The 22,173-nt window shown below is 37.7% G+C and overlaps 2 protein-coding genes across 3 annotated transcripts; one reads left to right on the top strand and one right to left on the bottom strand.

Moving 5' to 3' along the window:
* Nucleotides 1-1,436: 1,436 nt before the first annotated feature.
* nudc (nudC nuclear distribution protein) lies at nt 1,437-9,575 on the top strand. Of its 2 annotated transcripts, none has more exons than XM_072675440.1 (9): nt 1,437-1,616; nt 2,262-2,339; nt 2,455-2,670; nt 2,788-2,865; nt 3,758-3,871; nt 5,038-5,232; nt 5,362-5,445; nt 5,860-5,978; nt 9,231-9,575. In XM_072675440.1, the coding sequence occupies exons 1-9, from the start codon at nt 1,542-1,544 to the stop codon at nt 9,280-9,282; spliced, it is 1,011 nt and encodes a 336-aa protein (XP_072531541.1). In that variant the 5' UTR covers nt 1,437-1,541; the 3' UTR covers nt 9,283-9,575. The 2 variants fall into 2 exon arrangements, with proteins under 2 accessions (XP_072531541.1, XP_072531540.1); XM_072675439.1 differs by having other exon boundaries at nt 2,785-2,865.
* A 9,406-nt stretch (nt 9,576-18,981) lies between these two features.
* On the bottom strand, nt 18,982-21,629 carry tbxta (T-box transcription factor Ta). The gene is made up of 8 exons (XM_072674641.1): nt 21,442-21,629; nt 20,921-21,185; nt 20,472-20,606; nt 20,310-20,371; nt 20,075-20,136; nt 19,753-19,926; nt 19,450-19,573; nt 18,982-19,246 (listed from the first exon to the last, which is right to left on the bottom strand). Exons 1-8 carry the CDS (start codon nt 21,621-21,623, stop codon nt 18,982-18,984), a joined length of 1,269 nt encoding a protein of 422 aa, XP_072530742.1. The 5' UTR covers nt 21,624-21,629.
* Between the last annotated feature and the right edge of the window lie 544 nt (nt 21,630-22,173).

Below are 22,173 nucleotides of genomic sequence, written 5' to 3'. Positions count from 1 at the left end.
CACAACTCGTTGTGTTTGGAGGAGAATGAATGCTGAGTTGCATCCAAAGAACACCATACCAACTGTGAAGCATGGGGGTGGCAACATCATGCTTTGGGGCTGTTTCTCTGCAAAGGGACTAGGACGACTGGTCTGTGTACATGAAAGAATAAATGAGGCTGTGTATTGTGAGATTTTGAGTGCAAACCTCCTTCCATCAGCAAGGGCATTGAAAATGAAACGTGGCTGGGTCTTTTAGCATGACAATGATCCCAAGCACACTGCCAGGGCAACAAAGGAGTGGCTTCGTAAGAAGCATTTCAAGGTCCTGGAGTGGCCTAGCCAGTCTCCAGATCTCAACCCCATAGAAAACCTTTGGAGGGAGTTGAAAGTCTGTGTTGCCCGCCGACAGCCCCAAAACATCACTGCTCTAGAGGAGATCTGCATGGAGGAATGGGCCAACATACCAGCAACGGTGTGTGCCAACCTTGTGAAGACTTACAGAAAATGTTTGACCTCTGTCATTGCCAACAAAGGATATATAACAAAGTATTGAGATGAACTTTTGTTATTGACCAAATACTTATTTTCCACCATTATTTGTCTTTTCCACCATTATTAGTCTGTGTCATTCCAAAAGCAGTCTAGGCTGAATTTAAACCTAAACTAATGCCTGCTAAATGGGGCTATATGACATCAATGAACTGTAAACATGTTTCCATTTTTTTAATTTTCTTGGACTGGGCAATAAATGAAATGTTTTGAAACACATACTATATAAATCTTTTTAATTAATGACATTATTTGATATTGTGATGCTGCATGGTATGGGCCATTTAAAGAAAAAATAAATCTGTATTAGCTAATAAAACAAGGTTTTAGAATAAGTGGCTAAATAAATGCATTAGGTAAAAGGTTTGTAATCTTTTGTAGTGGATTTATCTGTATGACAGAGCTACTACAGATACATTATCTAGCTAACATAGGAAAACTGTCGGTCAATGACTCTGAACAGAGAGTTTACTAATCACTGTTAGTGTCAAGATACAGATTTATGCAACATCCAATTTATAGCTCTTCTAATAATAAACAGCTCATTAATACTGTGTGGTTATTTTTTTTTACGGGGAGAGCATGTCCTAAGCATGTTCTAACATCTACAGAGGTTCCACAGTTACCGTCCACAGTGTACCGAATAGGGTTCATTGGAGGAAAATGCTGCTGGGTGCAATGGAAACATGAAGCGACGCATGATAACATATATCTTTTGTAGCTATCTCTAATATTCCAGACATTTCTAGAGAATTCTCTCACCAGTCTGAGGAGAACGTGAATATGCACTAGAGTCGTGACGTTTCATTTTCATTTATATTACTGGCTTTCTGGCCTGTCCGTTAACTGTGTATTCATTTGATTGGTCAATATTGGAGGCGGGTCATGTAACAAGGAAGCGATTGCGTTAAACCTGTAGCTGCACCGAGAGAACGTGACTCCACATATGCTAGCATTTTTTCTTAATTTACTGTTTTCCTACTACCGGCAGTAACTAACAGTTCCGAAGAATGGGAGATGATGAAGAGAAGTATGATGGGATGCTGCTTGTTATGGCACAGCAGCATGAAGGAGGGGTACAAGAGGTAAAATGTGTAGGGAGCTGCATGAACACGAGTAGCAAGTCATCTAGCTAGTGCTAGCAAACGGCGGCTAGCATGTGATGGGGCAGATGTATTTGCTTGTGTATAGCTGTGCTTAGCACCGTTCAACCTGGGGGTTCAATGTAATTCTGAGAAGCTAGCTAACGTTAGCTACTTCCGACGTTTGTCATTTTCTAGCTAGTGCTACTGATATTTGTGTAGCTAAGTTGGCAATTTAGCTTATTGAGTTTATATGTTGCCTAATAACATATAGCTAGCTAGCTAACTAGGTAGCTAACTGTCTAGTTAGCACTCCAGGGCCTCTATTCACAAACCATATCAATAGTAGGAGTGCTGATCTAGAGTCATTTCTCTGACCGTTACTGTGATACATGCAGACGTATCTGGTCTGAGGTCAGTCCTCTGATACGGCTTTAAAAATACCTGCCCCATTGCAGGTAGGCTTTAGGAGATTGACCGCTTGTTGGATGTGTAGGTTAGTTAATGGAAATGATCTCACGTGCATCTAGTTCTGTCTCAGAAGCTTTATAGTTATGCTCATGTATTCAGGACAATTGTCAACAACTTGCAGAAGTTGCAGAATTTCTAGTGAAACAATCACTGTCCTTTTTTGTTTGTTTTCTACAGTTAGTTAACACATTCTTTAGCTTTCTCAGGCGAAAAACAGACTTTTTTACTGGAGGTGAACCTGGAGCTCCGGAGAAGGTGAGATGATGTTCTTGAATTTGCTCATTTACATTAAACCTGTAAAATAATAATTTCTTATTTGTTTTAGATGTGCTCCATAATATAGGTTTGATTGTCTTTCATTTAACCTCAGTTGGTAAAGGAGGCGTTTGCCCATCACAGTGGGATGGCTCTCAAGGCTCAGAAAGAGAAACAGTCCAGACAGGAGAATGAGAAGAAAGAGAAAGCAGAAAGAGCTGCTAAGCTGAAGGCAGAGGAGGAGAGAAAAAAGAAAGAGTTGGAGAACGAGCCCAGGATCAAAGAACTCACGGATGAGGAAGCGGAAAGACTGCAGACAGAGATAGACCAGGTATATCTATATCTATATATATATATACCAGGTTTATCATACTTTTGTTGTATTCGTTGGCGAGTGCTTCTGGTTTTTGCATTTCTCCACTTGATAATTCTCCAATCTCTGCAGAAGAAAGACAAGGAGAAGAAGAAGGAGACACAAGACCTTGAAAGCAGTACTCCAGAGTCATCCGATAAAGGGGAAAAGGGGGTGAGTGAAGTTTATCGAAGCTGTTTACACATTCATGTTCGCAATCATATGAAAAGAGAGGCATGAACACACTCAGGAAACCTTGTAATCCCAATTACCATATTTAGAGGAGCTCACAGGCAGATCCAGGCTAACCACAGTCAGCATGGAACACTTGTTTGCAAACATAAGCCAGATTTAATGGCTGCTAAAGTTCCATACTTCAACAGAGTATGTAGACCAAATAGTATGTACACTTTCTATCTGTTGGTCTCATGCATGGCCTCTCAGCTCGTCACTGCATGACACTGTTCGTGAATTTGTTGGAAGATCCACCCAGTGTTAACTATACTAATTTATATTAATTGGCTAAGCATTAGAATGTATTAAACCATGATTAAAACAGAATTTAAGTTTTTAATTTAACTTACAGAAAATGTAAAAGGTTGCATTACACGTTACATCCCATAAACTTGTGTATCATCTAGAATCCCAAATTTTCCACTTGTAAATACCAGTTTATTGGCTGTTTAAATGCGCAAACACCACTCACTTAGCAGAATAAGGGACCAAAGGAGGGGCATAGTGAAAAGTGGGCAGAGTAGAAAGCCAGCATTTTCTGCTATGTACAACACAGCTGCTGCAAATTGGGAAGCCAACATTTGGAAAGTTGCTACATAATAGTGGGGAAAATCAATTTTAAAATGACAAGTTGTAAACAAGCTCAACATATTTTATTTTTCTGTGGGTTCTTAAAATATCATAAAACCCTTTTTGACTAAATATTCTGTAGCATTTTTTGTTTGTTTTTATTTTGATTATACATACATGTTGATGGACAAGATAAATCACAATGTCCAAATGTGACCAGATATGTGTTAATCACTTGGTTTTACTTTTATGTACCATTTAGTCTGACTCTGAAGGAGAAGAAGATGAGAAGGATAAGGACAAAATGAAACCTAATGCTGGAAATGGAGCGGATTTATCCAACTACAGATGGACACAAAGCTTGTCAGAAGTGGATGTAAGTATTTTGTAGATTTAAGCCCAAATCCAGATTTAGCACAGGAATAGACAGAACTGAGCACAGCAACAAGTGTAATCCAAATGTGTGTGGCTCAACAAAATTTAAATGAAGACACATAATGACTTAAACGTAAAAGTTGTTTGCAAACAATGCAATAATAATAATAATAGAATTCTGTGTTGTGACATCCCTCTATATATACATGTTATACTCAGGCTGAGAGACACTTAAATATAAAGTTTGAACCTTTGCTGCACCTAATAAATAATGATGCCTGAACCCTAATGTGAATAATTGGATCCTGTTCAGTTTGGACAAAAATCTTCAGCTTCTAATGTTTGTCAGATAAGAGTTTAACCCTTAAAAGTGGTTATGTTTTGGGCCATGATCGTGTTTGTCTAGACTTTAAAGTTAATTATTATTATTTTTCCCCCTCTTCTTTATTGACTTCATCCATTCAAGTTCTAATATACATTGTGACTGAAATGAATAAATAGCAAACTGAGCTGTATGCGTCTGTGTACATTAAAGTGGTGTAAAGTGGAAATTGCTTATTACAGCAGTACAACATAGTATGTACAAACCTTTACAGCGTAAGCATCCCGGAACGCTTTAAAGTAATATTACCTTGTGTTAAAAGTACTTTAAGGGAGAATAGCTTAAAATAACATTACATTCTGTAAATAGTTTATTTTCCTTGCATTACATCGCAAAAAGACATTTGCCAGTGATGACCTTAACTACATATTACCCCAGTAAATAAATAATTCCCAGTTATAACCATTTTATGTTTTAAATCTGGTATTTAAGTAAAAATATTAGTACTTTGATTCAGGTAAAGGGTTGCTTTGACATAAAACAATGGTGTCTGTTAACACTGAGTTATATTTTGTTGCAGTATAATAGAAGATTACTAAATAAAATTTAATATTTAATATTTTTTTAATTAATATGGGTCAATTATTTTAATCAAACACACATGGGAAAATTAGTGAATTGATCATTAGATTTTTAGATTAATTGAAAATAATTGTTAATGTTAGTCAATTAAGAAAGTAATTGGAAGGTGCACTACTGTACTGTGAAAAAGACTGTCAGCAGAATGATGTTAAAAGCAGCATCAAATTTTTCTCATCATTTGCATCTTGTATTTTGGTCCTCAGCTGTTAGTGCCTTTTGATGTAAAGTTCCGTCTGAAGGGGAAAGATGTGGTGGTGGATGTCCAGAGACGTTTTTTGAGGGTGGGCTTAAAGGGCCACACTCCTGTGATTGATGCACCGTTGTATAATGAGGTGAAAGTGGAGGAGAGTTCCTGGCTTATTGAGGATGGGAAAGTAGTGACCGTTCACCTGGAAAAGGTGGGGGAAAAAAGAATGAAGTATTTGTCTGAGTGTAATGGTCTTTCACTATTAACATTACCAGCATTACTAGTTACTCAATTCACAATGGGAAATAAACATGTTTTATTAATCTAACACTCAAAATAGATAAATAAAATGGAGTGGTGGAACAAGTTGGTGACAACAGACCCTGAAATCAACACCAAGAAAATCTGCCCAGAGAACTCTAAGGTATGTACATTGCTTTGACATTGTTTGAAATGCAACTTGTAGTGCAATTTAATTCTAAAAATGATTAGCCACCAGATGCCTTGTTTTCTCTGATTTTACGGTTGTATGGCATAAGTTGTTTGGCACGACAGGGACTGGATCAGATTGGTATAGACACACTGATTTTGATATGAGTGTGAAAATATATATTTAAAAAATGTGCTAACTGTTATTCTGGTTAGTAGTATAGTAGCGCTTTTTTTTAACATGCTAACTTTGGATTTTAGACCATGTTCTTTGCGTCATGCCTATTTACACGTAACCATGACAAAACAACAACAACAAAAACCATTGTCTTTTGTGATGTTCTTCTTAACTGTAATCATCTGACCTTTTTTTCCTTCCTCTATTCCTTAATTTGCTCTTTCCGCACAGCTTTCTGATCTGGATGGTGAGACACGCAGCATGGTGGAGAAGATGATGTATGACCAAAGGCAGAAGTCCATGGGCCTGCCCACCTCTGAAGAGCAGAAGAAACAGGACATCCTGAAGAAGTAGGTGACATTATCCCTGACCTCTAACTCCACACAGAAGCTGTAAAATTAAAATAGAAACATGAGGAGATATTTTAGATCAATTAGTCATGAAACTTGGCATGGGTGATTGTACTATTTGTGCAGCTAGAACAAGGGAATAACAAAGAGTTGCATAAGACGGAGAACTGGAATTTCTCAAGATGAGACCGCATTAACCTCATATGTCTGTCCCTGTGGAAAGAGCAGGTGTTAATTTAGGTCATACAGCACCTGTAGCAGGGTGGGCTGGGCAGAAACTGCCACTCTGTTTGCTAAACTGTGTTACTTATTAATCTTATTTTATAGGATAGGACCTTATGAAATCCATTTTTCATTGTGAGTGTATTTAGACCATCCCACCCAATACATCCCTCAATTTCCACATTTGAAGCATTTCCATGTTTTTAATACATTTTGGAGTTTAATCTTTGTCTTATGACTACCCGGGCGTGCATTGTGGCAGCTGGGTGCTGGTTATGTTCTGTAGTTTTTCAGGTTAGGGATTTATTTGAGGTTTTTATAGTGTCTGTCCTGTATAATAGCAAAGCATATGAAATTTTGACAAGCTAAGCGAATGTCTTTGTAAGTTGTCCCAATAACTCCTACTGTTGCCAGTCAAGGACAGGTTGTGTTCTTTTAATTACAACCATAAAGTAATTGTGTAAGGTTTGTACTAGCCTGTGCAGGCTCCTGGAGTTACCGGAGCTGGAACTTGCACACTGTTGACAGGCTCATTTCTCATAATTTACCTAGTGGCACACAGTACACAAGTGATCAGTGTATAATCATTATCTGTCTGATATTACAATTACGATTCTATTTACACTTTATTCTAAAGTGTGACCAGATGAGATTAGCTTAGACTTCCACATCAAATAGCAACACATGCTTAGTTGGAAAGCATCTCTGGCCACCCCTGACTGTTGTAATCCGTAATCTGATCACAATGTTTCCTGGGGGTGTCTAGATCTTGCTTTTAATGCATTTAAAATTACAGTGTGATTCGCTCATGGAACATGCATGTTCACACACGGTGTAAACCATAGGGATGTTCCAATCCAGTTTTTTTTTTTTTCCTTCAAATTCAAGTGAAAAAAAACACTTTTAATGATTACTGCAGTTTCTGAATTATCCCCCTGAATAGAATTATTTTTTAATAATTATTTTTCCTTTAGATGTGCTTGTGATGAAACACACAGAATTCCTAGTTAGGGACTAGTTCGAGGTTTGTTTACTGTGATTTGATTGCATATTAGAACTCTCATTTAAGAGTCCTTAGACGCATATGAACACATACAGTTCGCACAGTAAGGCGCATACTAGGCGCTAAATGTGTGCAGAGCAAGATGGATTCAATCAAGTATCTGGAAATCCTTGATGACAACATGCCTTCTGTGAGGCTTGATCCTTATTGGGCCTTCCTGCTGTACAGCTATCCCAGCCATAGAATTCCAGAGTATGCTAGGATTGGTTCTGGAAGTCCTGGAAGCTTCTGGAGTGGCTGTCACAGTCACTTGATTTGAACCCCAGGTGAACCCAAGAATATGGATAAATTGGGGGCCATTGAATTGGGGCTAGGATATCTCAGAAATGCTGCCAGAATCTATTGTCTAGTGTTTTAACAGGTCATAACAGCAAAAGGTTGCTCTACACTGTGTGCAGAATTATTAGGCAAATGAGTATTTTGATCACATCATCCTTTTTATACATGTTGTCCTACTCCAAGCTCTATGATGATGTACATCTCTGTAATGAGAAGGGGTGTGGTCTAATGACATCAACACCCTATAAGCGTTATCATCGAACAATCAAACGTTTCATGGCAGATAGCCAACAGGGTCGCAAGAAACGTGTTGGAAAAAAAGGCACAAAATAACTGCCCATGAATTGAGGAAAATCAAGCGTGAAGCTGCCAAGATGCCATTTGCCACCAGTTTTGCCATATTTCAGAGCTGCAATGTTACTGGAGTATCAAAAAGCACAAGGTGTGCGATACTCAGGGACATGGCCAAGGTAAGGAAGGCTAAAAAACGACAACCTTTGAACAAGAAAGAAGATAGAACATCAAGACTGGGCCAAGAAATATCTTAAGATTTTTCTAAGGTTTTATGGACTGATGAAATGCGAATGACTCTTGAATGGCCAGATGGATGGGCCTGAGGCTGGATCAGTAAAGGGCAGAGAGCTCCACTTGGACGCCAGCAAGGTGGAGGTGGGGTACTAGTATGGGCTGGTATCATCAAAGATGAACTTATGGGACCTTTTTGGGTTGAGGATGGAGTGAAGCTCAACTCCCAGACCTACTGCCAGTTTCTGGAAGACACCTTCTTCAAGCAGTGGTACAGAAAGAAGCCGGTATTGTTCAAGAAAAACATGATTTTCATGCAGGACAATGCTCCAACACATGCATCCAAATACTCCACAGCGTGGATGGCCAGTAAGGGTCTAAAAGAAGAAAAAATTATGACATGGCCCCCTTGTTCACCTGATCTGAACCCCATAGAGAACCTGTGGTTCCTCATAAAATGTGAGATCTACAGGGAGGTAAAACAGTACACCGCTCTGAACAGTGTCTGGGAGGCTGTGGTGTCTGCGGCACGCAATGTTGATCGTAAACAGATTAGAGAACTGACAGAATCTATGGATTGATAAGTGTCATCGTAAAGAAAGGTGGCTATATTTGTTTTTGGTTTTGTTTTTGAATGTCAGAAATGTTTATTTCTAAATGTTGTGGTGTTATATTGGTTTACCTGGTAAAAATAAACAAGTGAGATGGGTATATATTTGTTTTTTATTAAGTTGCCTAATAATTCTGCACAGTAATAGTTACCTGCACAAACAGATGTCCTCCTAAGATAGCCAAATCTAAAAAAAAAACACTCCAACTTCCAAAAATATTAAGCTTTGATATTTATGAGTCTTTTGGGTTGATTGAGAACATAGTTGTTGTTCAATAATAAAAATAATCCTCTCAAATACAACTTGCCTAATAATTCTGCACACACTGTACTAAAGACACTTGTAATGAAGGACATTAGTTGTGTTGAATTATTAAAATTGTTCTTGTTTGATTGCAACTGTAAAATATGTATAACCTGTAGTCTTTAATTATAATGTGTTTTATTATTTTTGTCTTATGTATTATCTTCAGCTGGTTGTAAATAGTATGTTGGAAAAAGTTTGTAGTGGGCTAATGGAAATGTTTTTGCTCTTTTTTTTTTTTTTTGGCAGGTTCATGGAGCAACATCCTGAAATGGATTTCTCTAAAGCAAAGTTCAGCTGAGAGCTGCTACCGTCTGTCCTATGGATAACCTTTTGCTCAAGGCACACCACCCCCCCCTAAATTAAAATCAGCATACCTCTGCGTTCACAAACTGTTACTTCTTTTTTGTGCTTTTTTCTTCTTTTGTAACAAGGGAAGACTATATGCATGTTAATGTTGCAAATGTTTCTGTCTTCTAAATATTTAAACATTTGGCAGTTTTTTGTTTTAATAAAAAAATATCATACACCACCCCCCAGTGAGCTGTAAAAGTCTGACCAGCATCTTGTTTTGAATAAACTTTTTCATTTTCAGTGTGGCCCAGATGAATGGAAAGCTTTAACAGTTTTATTTGTCCTGTCCTTCACTGGTTATCACCTGAGAAGTAACCGTTTACAGGGCTTCAGCTGAGTTGAAGGCCAGGCCTTGTTTCAGTAGTTCTCTGGGTCATTGCTCCTATGTGTTGTTTTTGGATAGGAACACGGCCCAAAGGCTGCTTACCTTTTCCTCCATTTTTTTTTTTTTGTTGTTTTGTCATCCGAATGATTAAGTGGCAGTTCAGGACAGAAATATGCTTTTTATGTGTAACTCATTATTAATATACACCAAGCCAGAGGTTTAATTGATTATTAATGCTGTGTAATCATTTAACATAATTGCTGTAGTTACTTTAGCCATGTGCTGATTTTGTAATGCATTATATAAACAGAATATATTACAAACGTATGCAATAGACAATATTGCAGTTTCAGGCTATAGGAAGAGCATTAACAACTTGCATAGATTTTCAGTCTGAAAAAGAAAGCTAGTGTGGCAGAGAAACTAACATACGATATCTGTTATTGTTTCCATCCAAACGAAACTGAAAAACCACAAGATCATTATGTAAAATCTATGACCAAATTACTTTTTTTAATTGAGAAGTACTAAACACAGACTTTTTTGGGCAAATCCGAATGTAGTTATTTTGTTCATAACGTTAAAAATATTAAAAACGAACTCGCCTGGGAAATGTTCGGATACCTAAAGCTCAGACCTGACGACATTCACATCTTGCGTGAACACCCATCAAACATGGGCTCATTTAACTATTGGCAATATTGCACAGGTGGAGGAAGAATGGATTTCACAAAATGCCAGCAATTCCTGGATGCAAATATTACACCCAGTGCCCTGGCCTAAATATAGATATTGTGGACAGTTTGTGGATAAACATTGAACAAGCTGTGCTTGCGAAACGACCCAAGAATATCTCCGAACTAGAGTAGAATTTTGGCTGTTTTGCGAGCTGGGATTTCTACCACAGGGGGTGTTCAGAACTGACACTGTGTTCAAACATTTGCACAGACCACATTCTTTTATGCCCGAAACAAAGTAACGGCACGATCATTGGCGGAGAATATGATGATTTACATTTGGTTAGCTGCTCAAATAAAACAGTAGGAAAGATTCTAATGGGTTAAAAGTACCACATGCGAAAATGCTCCCAGCAGAATTTGTGTTTGTTGGTTATTTGATTTGCCCTGTACACATTTGGAACACACACGCAACTAATAACAGTAAGCTAGGATTGCATAATGCCCCAATTATGGGTAGAAGTGTCAGAACCACGGAAAACGTCAAGAATTATTTGACATTTTAAATACAATTCAATAAAACCAAAGAAATAGTACAGTTCATAAACTGACATGCTTTAAAAAACAGTGAATTTGAGTTTTGGGACGCAGTGTGTCTTAATGCCATTTGACAGTCGAACACCACCATGTTTGCCATGAGACCAGAAGAGGAAGCAAACACCACCCTTAACCCTTTAAAACCTAATACATCTAATAAATGACAGAAAGTTTTAACTCTTTCAAATCTGCGTGATGATATGACCTTCTGGACAGTTATTTAAAAAGAATATTGATAAACACATTGCATATACTGCTTTCATTTTTTATCATATTTGACACATCTGAAATATATTGCATATGGCAGTTTATTTTAAAAACAAAGTAGGAGACAGATAGTTTAATTCCTTATTCTCTAAAACTGCCTTTAAAATTTCACTTGAGTAATTTCAAACTTCTGTATGTATCTGGTAAATGGAGTGCATTGGCAATCCACTAGGGGAGCAGAAAACATGTATCCGATTTTGGTATTTATGTAACTAATTATTTATTTAATGTATTATAAAGTATTATTTAGTACGTAATTATTTAAGATAAAATGTTATTGTCACAATTAATAGGTCTCAAAACCTTTTTGAGACCTTTTTAGGCCATTGTTAGGAGAGAACAGCACCACCTGAGAATGGAGGTCACGTGTAGACCATTTAGTGTCCTGTTCACTGTGTGCTCACAAGAGGGAGGCATTGGGATTTCTTGGTGTAATTTGAGGCCTCTAGTAAAATGGCAGGGGTTTTGTGGTAGATTTAACTGACTCTATTATTAATCTTGTATTAATTTTTGCTTCGCTTATGCATTCTGAGTGTTCTTATAATACTGACAAGATAAACAATAATTTTAAGGTGTCAATTATGTTTAATATTAGCATTTTATATAGTGCTCTTCAGTGAAGGCTGAAGAAGTGATTACACATTCAGCCTTGAAGATCATCATTGCTTTGCATCACTGCTAATGGCTCAGAGCAGACTAGGCAGTTTGTTTACAGCTCTTTTCGACATTGGGCAACTGTCTACAGCTAACTTGGCGGGCCTTGTCAGGATGGTGAGAGTGTTACTGGTGGCTGCCACAGAAATTTGCTTGTCGCAGCTACTACATTCTTGTCTGTGAAATGACACATGTTTTCTAACCATTTTTCTTATCTTCCTGGCAGTTCCTCAGTTTCTCAGATAATGAGTTCTAACACTCCTATTCATTGAACTCTTAAGTATCTAAAGTAACTTTGGATACTTTGGATACTTTGGATAGGTTTGTCACCCATGCAATCATTACCATCAATACCTTAAGTACAGTGCAAACATATTTTAATATGTAAAGATCTTTATCTGGGCAAAATTGTTTATCTATTTAAAAAACTGATATAAATGCACGTAGTAGTGTAGTACAATGCAGTATTTCTTCTAATTATATTTGTCTTACCAACATGTCAATAACTTTAGTGAGAAACACATTCCAATAGCTGACTACTGTATGTGTGTTAATGATGATAGCTGTTAAAATGACAATGTAATTATAAGGTCATTTTATTTTGTGAAAATTGAAGGCAGGACCTCACAAAGTCAGAAACTGAAGGTGTTGGTTGATGTCCATGTTATCGTAGTGGAAAGCTGATGTATTGATTGCATTGATTGTAGGATTTGTATTTGTGTAATTACATTTTCAATAGCAAAACATTTCCCTCCTTAAATTTGTCTTTAGACATTTAAAAGACATTCCTGCCTTTTCTTCTGGCCTCTTTGTTAAACTGTTGTGAATGTAAATGTATTGTTTAACATATTTGTAAAACCTTTAACCTTTAAATTTCATTTCTGCATTTTCATTATGTCCACTTTAAGTGAATTACTTCATTATTAATAATTAATTAATTATTGACATAGTACACTATATTAGAGTTTAACAATACTTTTTCACCCCCTTAATAGTAATATTGTATATATTTTAAAATACATTTAAAGAAACTGCATCTACTAGACTACATATTCCGTAAACATACCAGTGTTAGGTTTATGAAAGAACTCCATGCCACCATGCATTTAGAATTCATTATTCCAGAACTGGCCTGCTAGACCAGCTGCCTCTTCTGAGCCGGTTCTTCAGCGAACTTTGTGATTGGTTGGGGTGTGGTGGGCATGGACTGGGTGGGGCTGGTTGTTTCAGGACTGAGTTAGCCAGGGGTGAAGGTTCGGGCCAGCAAGTCAGTATTCTCAGCTGAGAGCAATGTCTCACCCAGGTATGAGAATTTCTTCATTAACGAAGGCACACAGACATCAGAGGGTGAGGTGGGTGTGTGTGCGCCGGGGAGCGGTGGGGGGAGCAGGACGGTGGGCAAACAGTGGGCTTCGATGACGGGCCGAACCAGACTTGACGACTTGTTTTTGGCAGCACGGTTTCATAAATCACCCATAAGGCTATACTCTGTGAACCACTGTTATAAGCCAAGTGTATGTCCAGTGCCAGAGTCCCACCTACAGCCAGACTGCAGAGATACCACTGCCAGGAAATAGCAACAGTTATGGGAAGATATGGAATCAGGTTTAAGAACACTGGGGTGACCTAGTCATCAATCGTATAGGACAATGCAGTGAGAACAGGGTGGAAACAGGTTCTAACCTTGATGGTATCCATCAGCAAAAATTACCATCATTAACTGTGTTATAACAGGTCAACATTTTCAAATCACTGAAAACACTGAAAAAGTCTGTTAGTAAACTTCAGCACTATAAAATAAGAACAGCATCTATGTAAAATGTACTCTAATGCCAAACTCTATAAACTGCCGAATTTGACAAAGCTTTCTGGTTTGTTTAGGGGGACTTTTTGTTTTATGATGTCAGTCAATTCCAACCTTATTATTTAAAGGGTCCAGTGAAATTTAGAGATGTACATACAGCAAAATGTGTTGGGTTTGTAACGTTTGTTTACCACAGACCAAAGTACTTTAGACCCAGAAATCCTAATATGGGCAAAATGCCAACAACAGATTTAAGTATACTTCTCAGTATTAAAAGACTACAGTCCACAGATTAAAAATGATTTCTTAAAGGTTCCTTAGTAAAGACAATGGAAAGCCGTTTATCTATGTGATGGAAAACCTCTTGTATGGTTAAAAAACCCTTTTCAACACACTCTAAGCAAAAAGGATTCTTTGTCACATAATGGATTAATTTGTAGCGCTGACTTAGAAGGTTTTTCACATTACCATCCAACAAACCCTTTAAGCAGGCTTTTAGCACCCTTTAAGCATTCCAAAGGTTCTTTGAGTTGTTATTTACAGAACCATTGCCTTGGCTAAATAACCTTTGAAGAACCCATTGTTTTAAAAATGTTCTGTATAGAAGCTTTCTTTGATAAGAGTGTATTCAGTAATGCTGAAAGGCTAGTTTTAAGGTCTCCTCCTCATCCAGCATGGCCTTTCTCTTCACCCATGTGTCGAGCACACTCTGCAAAGTGTATTTAGAACACACACTTCTAGGGGAGGAGAAGAGGGACAGATCAATAAAGCAAATCCTCAACTAGGATCAACAGAGTCAACAGCCTTCTGTGAGTCTGGGTGTTTGCAGTGCATCCTTTTGAGTTGGATGTTGGGTGGACTTCCAATCCTGATTTTCTTTTTTAGTGTTGTAGTAAATAAATACATAGAAAATACTTTTCCTTCTATCCTTTTTTGTTTGTTTCACTCTACTGTACACTTTTGAAATGTAAATTATTTTATTTTCACTGTAGAAATCACAGTGAATTCTTCTTTGCTGTGCACAAGTTGAGTTCAGTATCATACTCAGATCAGGATTTTAGGCTTGGTATTTCTTGGCATCAGATGGAAAAGAAAATCAGTGGATTTGATTCCTAGTTTAGAATTAGAAACTCTTTCCTGGTTGTTGTTTTTTTTGCAGACAGACAGTTTGTATGTGTGACCATAACTCTCCACTCTCATAAAACGGAAAAAAAGGAAAAAAAAAGGAAACTACACATTTATGTTAGGCTTTTAGTTAAACATCAACAACTCTTTGATCTAGAGGAATTGTAAACTAAAAACACACAGGCTCTAAAAAAGTAGTCAAATTTGCTCAGGACAGTAGTTTTTGTTACATAAAATTTTAAAGAATTAAACTTTGAAATAAATATGATGAGTAAACAAACAAGTTATATCCACTCTATGCTAACTCTACAGGAAAAAAAAAAACAAGAAAAACTATTAGCTTCATGTAAGCTAATGCAACAAGATTATTTTAGGTATTTGGTCAATCAATCATTCAGCCTTTTTAGGCTCATCGGTACACACACTGTAACCTAAAAGTGACTATAGTTGCAGTAACACCACTTAATGTGGCAAGTAGTTAAAGACCACTGATTTTGCTTGGCAACCACTGTTTACAAACTACATTGCATCTCAGATGATTTGAATACTGTGATTATTAATTATAAGCTCATTGCTCATTTTTTGTATTTTATTGGTTGATTAATCAGATTAATATAACATAATATAACAAGCATACATCGCTTGTTTAAGGTCTGTCCACAAATGTTCTATGATGTTAAAATCAGGGGACTATAAGGACCGCTCCCAAATCTTCAGTTTGTGTCTCTTTAGGCAGTCCATTGTGGATTTGACCCCTTAATGCATCAAGGCTTATACACACTAACTGCAGGGACTTCTGTACACACTGTTGGGGCTATTTTTGGTAATATTAGTTTAAAATAACACTTTTGACCTGCTTGTAGGCCATAGGCTGTTTCAGGGATTCAAGCTATATTTTAGATAAATATTCTGTTGTGAAAGCCATCCTCAGGATTTGCTGGAATTTTATGGAATCCATTCCTGCTTCCACCTGTGCAATACTTGGTAATGTGCAATAAAGTTGGTAGCGGCAACACAACCGAAAACACAAAAGTATGTCAGATCCACCATGCATCATAGTTTGCAAGATGTTGTTTTTATGTGGAATGCTTTTTCTTTTTTTGGTCTACCAGATCTTATGTTAAACTGATGTCAATAACAGTGCGCACTGTAGAATCAACAAGTTACAATGCTTGCTTATCTTCTTATTGCCTTCCTTTGACTTGTGGCCATCAATTACTTTTTTACAGATTTTTACACTTTGCTATGGTGTTGTGTAGAGGCTATGTTTGATAAGTGTTAGTTTTAAATCTTTTAAGAATCAGATAATTTATAACACTTGGAAATATTATTGAGCTGATAGTCCCTAATTACACTGGGTGACATGCCTCAGGCCAGATTTGCTTATCAAGGTCTAAGACCTTGTGAAGAGTCTTTGTTCAAAAACATAATTTGATTCAGTTTTTAACAAAACAGAGGTTCTCCTTTTAGGTCCAGAAGCCACAAGAAATAAACTTAAGACTTAATGTTAAACTTGGCAGATTTTTTCCATTATTCCTGGTTCAGCAGCTAAAAAATATTGGCATGATATTCGATTCAGATCTATAATTTGGGCACATTTAGCTAATATTACTAGGACAGCCTTTCTACATCTTCAGAACATTGTCAACTAAGAAACTCCTTATCTCTACAGGATAAATTCCTCTGTTGACATACAAAGCCCTACATGGCCTTGCTCCTGAGTACCTGCAAGACCTTATTACCTATTATGAACCATCACGATTACTTAAAGCACAGGTTGCTGGCTTCTTACTTGTTCACCAAACTCAGAAAGCCTCATCAGGAGAAAGAGACTTTTCTCATACTTTTTTTCTCAGTCTTTTCTCAAGCCTCCCCAACTTTGGAATAACCTTCCAGATAATGTCCGGGACTTTAAGTCTAGGCTGAAAACTCATCTGTTTAGGTAATTCATTTTTCCTTGTAGATAAAGGTTGCAGATTCTGTACTGTCAACATTTTACTCAATAATACACTGAAATAAAAGAGTTTAAATAAAACTGCATTCAGTGTGAGTGAGAACAGAGACATTTAGAGAGACTTTCATGAGGCACTCTTTGCTCAACACACACAAAGGTTATCCTTGCCAGCTGGCTGTTATTTTGCTTCTTCAGTACTGTTTGCCTGTGGCCCTGTTACCCAGTGGGCTTCATTTGCACCATGGTGTGGACCCCTCAATCACATCTCAATCTACAGCCCTGTCACACAACCACACACATGCATACCCATCCAGCTCTAGAAGGCATGCATTTATAAACACACTGTATTTTGAGTTTAAATGCATTAATATGTATATTTCATAATGACAACAATTTCCTGCTGAACTAAACAGCAAGATATTTATGCTGGTTGATATTGGTTTAGTGCAGGTGTGGTGCTGACCGGCATATCAGTGGTCAAAATCAAATAATTTAGCAAAAACCAAAATGTGTCTGGTTGAACCCGACTCTCCCCTATGTGAGAAAGAGTCTAGTCATTAGATTCAAGATGCAGAAGGTAAAGTCACTGATTTGAACCTGTGCTTCATTTAATTATCTTTCTAGCGCTATTTAGTCAGACACATTTGGAGTCATTCTATTTTTTTCCATTACCTTTTTTGCTTTTGAATGAAGTGTGTAGACCTGGTGTCACAGTGAGCTGCAGATTCTAACAAAACATTGTGAGAGGTGAAGAAAGCCCTTCACACACGCAGAGGTCCAAGTCCAGTGCCATCTCTTCACTACTTGCCATGCCACTATTAGTCAACTCACGAAGCATAGCTTTCACTTAGCAGAACTGTGCTGCTTCAGTGTTGTTCCTGAGCTCATAGAAAGGCAGGTAGCTCTTTCTGGATTTAAAGACACAGCTTTTGACCCTACACAAATACTCGTGCACAAAATACATTTCCTTAAACATAATGGGTTCAATTTGGTCTGTCCTGTCACATAATGGATTTCCATTAAGAAATAATGGCTATATAAAAACTTTATTGATACACTGTAAATTATGTTTTTAGTAAAGAATTTCTAACATTCAAATTTTTGGGTTTAACTGATGACAGAATGACCAAACTCAACAATTGGCAGACATGAGTATGAGTATTAATAACCTTCAAAACTACAAAAGTGCATTTCCAGGCAATTGCTATGTGGTAGTTATGGTATTCCAGGTGGTTTCTAAGCTGCTATAATGTTGCTAAGTGGTTGCTATGGTGTTGCTAGGTACTAGGTATGTTATGCGTCAGTACATCTAAGGACTAGGACTACTGGATATTTATAGGACGTTTCTGCAGTAACAACCTCCACTATACCGGGAACATTGTTATATTAAGTCCAGCCACAGAAGTACTGGATGTAGCTTCATCACTCCACAGAATGCAGTTTCACTGCTCTGCAGCCCAATGATGTGAATCTTAATAGTCCTCAAGTCCATGCATGACATTGGGGCATGGTAGGGCACACTGCTTCTACAGAGTGTCCCTATGAAGACTAAATGGACTGCGTCAGCAACAGGCACTGGGTATTTAATTGTGAGGGGCAAGAAACAGTACATAGGATTTTTGACAAAAAAAGAAATTTAATTTATTATTAACAGGATATAAATAAAACTCAATGAGTCAAACAAATACAAATAGGTACGTACATGGCACTTTTGTGTGGGAAAGTTCATTTCATACCATAAAAACTGTAAAGCATACAAGGCACTTTTTTTTAAAGCACAGTAAGGTTCTGTAAATTTTATATTTATATTTCATATGACCAACAATAAGAATGAATGTTAATTTAAATTTATTTACACACATTTACATTCAGTCAGCAACACAATCATCATCTTTGGTCTTTTTAATCTTTTAGTGTAATTTAAGCTTCACTATTGGCCCCATAAGACATTTGCGGTGTAACAGTTCTGTAGTTCAAGACTAAGTGATTGTCTTTATATCACATATTTCTTTCCGCTCTCTAACATGCCAAAATATCTTACCCAGCAAAGTAAGAGTTTGCTTAGGCCTTCAGGCTTAAGCTTAAGGCTTCCTTGTTCCTCTTCTAGACTCCTACTTATGGACCAAATAGTCCAAGTCTTTTTTGATAGCCTTTAGAGGATCATACTCTTAAGGCATACCTTTGTGGATCTCTATAAAAGCAGGAGGAAGTCTTTTAATCAAGTTGAAGTACAACTGGCATGATTAGTAGCTCTGTGCCACAGGTGCCCAGGAAGCTGTAAGCCTGGCAATGGAGCTCTCGAACTGGGCTTCACCCATGCCCACCTCACTTAGGCCAGGGTCATACATGGACGACGGAGAAGACACAGGCATAGAGGAGGTGAGGCCTGAGTAGGATACTGAGGAACCTCGCAGGAACTGTGAGGTCAGGCCCCCAGCGATGGAACCTGATGCTGACCCAGAGGGAGTGAGGGTTGTCCCAGCAACAGACCAGAGGCTAGGGTACTGGCTGTGGACACACACAAGTTAAAGGTTAATAAGTTCAAAGCAAAAGAGTAAATTAATGTGTTTGTCAATAAAAATATAATAGTGAAAATACAAAACAAAAAATACAAGTGTGTTACTTTGTAAGGTTATTAAATGGACTGGTTATATGTGTGTATACATACTACTGGTTCATAACTGGAATTAATGTAAACTGTGTAAACTGACCTGGTGTTGGAGGTGGTGTTGGTAGTGTGAGGAAGAGTGCCCATTCCACTGGAATTGGGGATCTGAAGAGCCGACCAGCTATCATGGGTAGAAATAGTTCCTGAAGAGTTGTCCATGTAATTGTCTAAAAACACAAGCAACAATAATAAGCTGATTTAGTGATAAAGTTATAACTATAGCTATAAAGATTTAGTTATAGCCAACTAACTATTTATTACAATCAAAACAAGCTAGCTAGTACCAAAAATGTGCTAATGTAAAAAAGTGAACATAACAGCAACAGTAAGTAGTCTGTGTTCTTACTGCTAGTAGTGCTGCGGTGGGGGTAATGGCTAGGGTAGGGCCCCGTTCTGTGGCCTCGCAAGCTGGAGTAGCGCTCACAGTATGAGCTGGAGGAGTGACCTGGGGTCCCGCTGAACTGAGGAGGGCTGCTGCTGGGGCAGATGGGACCATTACTAGGCAGGAACCAACCACCAACTGCAAAATAAGATGGAGAACCAAGAGCATGATGTTTCACAATTTTTACAAAAGCATCTGAGCTGCTCATTTAGTAGTGCTAATGTTTTGTTTGTACAACAGTGCTTCTGCTGTTAAACTGAACTGTTTTAATGTAAAAATTACTTACGCTGTGAGTATCCAGACTGTTGATTGTCACTGCTGTGATCTTGTGCTTCCTTATGGTCACTCCTGAAAAAAACATTACATCTTCAACAATGCTGTATTCTTAGACAAATACTGAAAGTGTCAGCAAAATGCAGCAGCTAATAGATATAATAATAATAATAATAATAATAATAATAGTAATAGTAAGCCTTTTATGTGGTTTACTAAAATAAAATGCAAGGGTCTTTTGCCCTTACCGTTCTTTAGCATCCAGAAAGGCCTTTGCAAAGGGGTTGTGCTTGATTTTTAAGGCTGTGATCTGAAAGAAAAACCCTTGTTATTAAAATTAAAACATGGATAACGTTTCTTAACCTACACCCCATAACATGTCAGTTTGAAAAAGTTAAATTGACCATTACCTCTTCATTTTGGTAGGCTGTGACTGCTATGAATTGCGTCTCAGGAAAGGACTGGCTGCTTATCATTTTCTGAATGCCACCAACCTTTACGATGTGGATCCTGGGCTCATACTTGTGCAAAGAGTTCAACATAATCTGTAGAAAGACAAAAAGAAAGTGTTTCAGTGTAAAAATGTCAACAATAAAAGTGAGGTATAACATTTATAAATGTATTTTGTGATGATTAAGGATAAACCTAATTCAAATGTGTTGCACGTAAACTCAACAGTCATTTTTAAATTAGGGTTGTGAGTAAATTGTTTGATTGTGTGGGGTAACATTTTAGTTATATTTACTCTTGCATCTTAAAATACGGTAATGATGAAGTTGATAATGATAAAGTGCTCGTTTTTTGTGTTTAATTCAAAGTAGTGTTTTCCAGTGCAATATTATGAAATGAAATAACTCACCTGTCCCCCCCCGTTGAGTTTATTAGACAGTTTGACTTTGCTAAAGGAGACGGGCGCCTTCATCCAGTGAGCACCGAAGTTGGGGGAGTCTGGGTGAATGTACACACAGCTGGGGCTCTGTGGCTCAGGTTTGCCTCCCGGGACCCACTCTCCATTCACGTACTTCCAGCGGTTGTTATCTGCGGCCACGAAGTCTAGCAACACTGAGTACATGGCATTCGGGTCCAGGCCGCTAACACTAGCCCTCAGCACGGGGAACATCCGCCTGTAATGAAAATGTACAAAACATAACAGTTATTAGAACAATAATGCAATTTGCTAGATTAACTGAAGCAGGAGCGCACAGTTGTGGCAGAATCATTTCAGAGAGTTTAGATTAGCATGTTAGTCTCTTACACAAATAGATAAAAACACGTCTGTTTCACATTTTAAGTCACAAGAGAGTTAATAATCACCCTCCTTGCCTGTTGAGCGCAGAGGTTAAGAGAGTCTAAACAGCCCAAATATCTATGTATATTCACCTTCCAGTCTTGGTGACGATCATTTCGTTTGTTAGCTCTTTGAATTTGCTCCACAGCTCCGAGTCTTCTAGTGCCAGTTTAATGTCCCTTTCCGAGGCATCTCCTTTTTCGCTGCCTTTCTGAAATTCGCTCTCCACGGCGCTGAGGAGATGGTCCAAGCGCTCGTCTGGGCTGGAGCTCATACTTCCACTAAGTGTGTAGTCTTGTTCCAGGAAAAAATCCGATAGGTAAAGTATTGGGTCTAAGCCAGAGACCGACGTTCTTAGAACTGTGACCGCGAGCTGCGTTCTATCAGCTTCAGGCCCTAGTGGCGCTTTTAAAAGCCGGCACGAAGCGCGTGCTGCTGGGGGTTGTACCGACGGAAATAGGCCACGCCCACCGAGATAATGGTCCATCATGTGTAAGAACTAAACTCCTAGCATTAAGATTCAGTAGCAATGTAGGTGTGCTATGGAAGTAATATTGTCATTTATTTTTATACTTTCACGTTTCAGAATTTAACTTTATGCTGGGCTAGTTTAGGTATATATATATATATATATATATATATATATATATATATATATATATAATATCATCACTGTCATGCAAAAACCTTATATTTCTATTTCTCACATTTTTTCCCTTTTGGACATAATGTGATTCTGACAGTTCTTCTTTACACTGTATGAAACGACCAATGAACCAATAGAAATACTTAAAAATGACTTTACTAAAATCTTTATTAAATTC

This window comes from Salminus brasiliensis, chromosome 3 (assembly GCF_030463535.1).
Source record: "Salminus brasiliensis chromosome 3, fSalBra1.hap2, whole genome shotgun sequence".
Classification (NCBI taxonomy): Eukaryota; Metazoa; Chordata; class Actinopteri; order Characiformes; family Bryconidae; genus Salminus; species Salminus brasiliensis.
The sequence above is the reverse complement of the archived record's forward strand: the minus strand, read 5'-3'. Positions and strand labels throughout refer to the sequence as shown.

Coding starts and splice junctions, on each gene's coding strand:
- tbxta (XM_072674641.1), bottom strand. CDS start 21,623: ATGAGCTCCAGCCCAGACGAGCGCTTGGACCATCTCCTCAGCGCCGTG. Junction 20,607..20,920: donor AACTCAACGGGGGGGGACAG/GTGAGTTATTTC, acceptor GTCTTTCTACAG/ATTATGTTGAACTCTTTGCA. Junction 19,574..19,752: donor CCACCGCAGCACTACTAGCA/GTAAGAACACAG, acceptor TTGTGTTTTTAG/ACAATTACATGGACAACTCT.
- nudc (XM_072675439.1), top strand. CDS start 1,542: ATGGGAGATGATGAAGAGAAGTATGATGGGATGCTGCTTGTTATGGCA. Junction 2,866..3,757: donor CCGATAAAGGGGAAAAGGGG/GTGAGTGAAGTT, acceptor TGTACCATTTAG/TCTGACTCTGAAGGAGAAGA. Junction 3,872..5,037: donor AAAGCTTGTCAGAAGTGGAT/GTAAGTATTTTG, acceptor TTTGGTCCTCAG/CTGTTAGTGCCTTTTGATGT.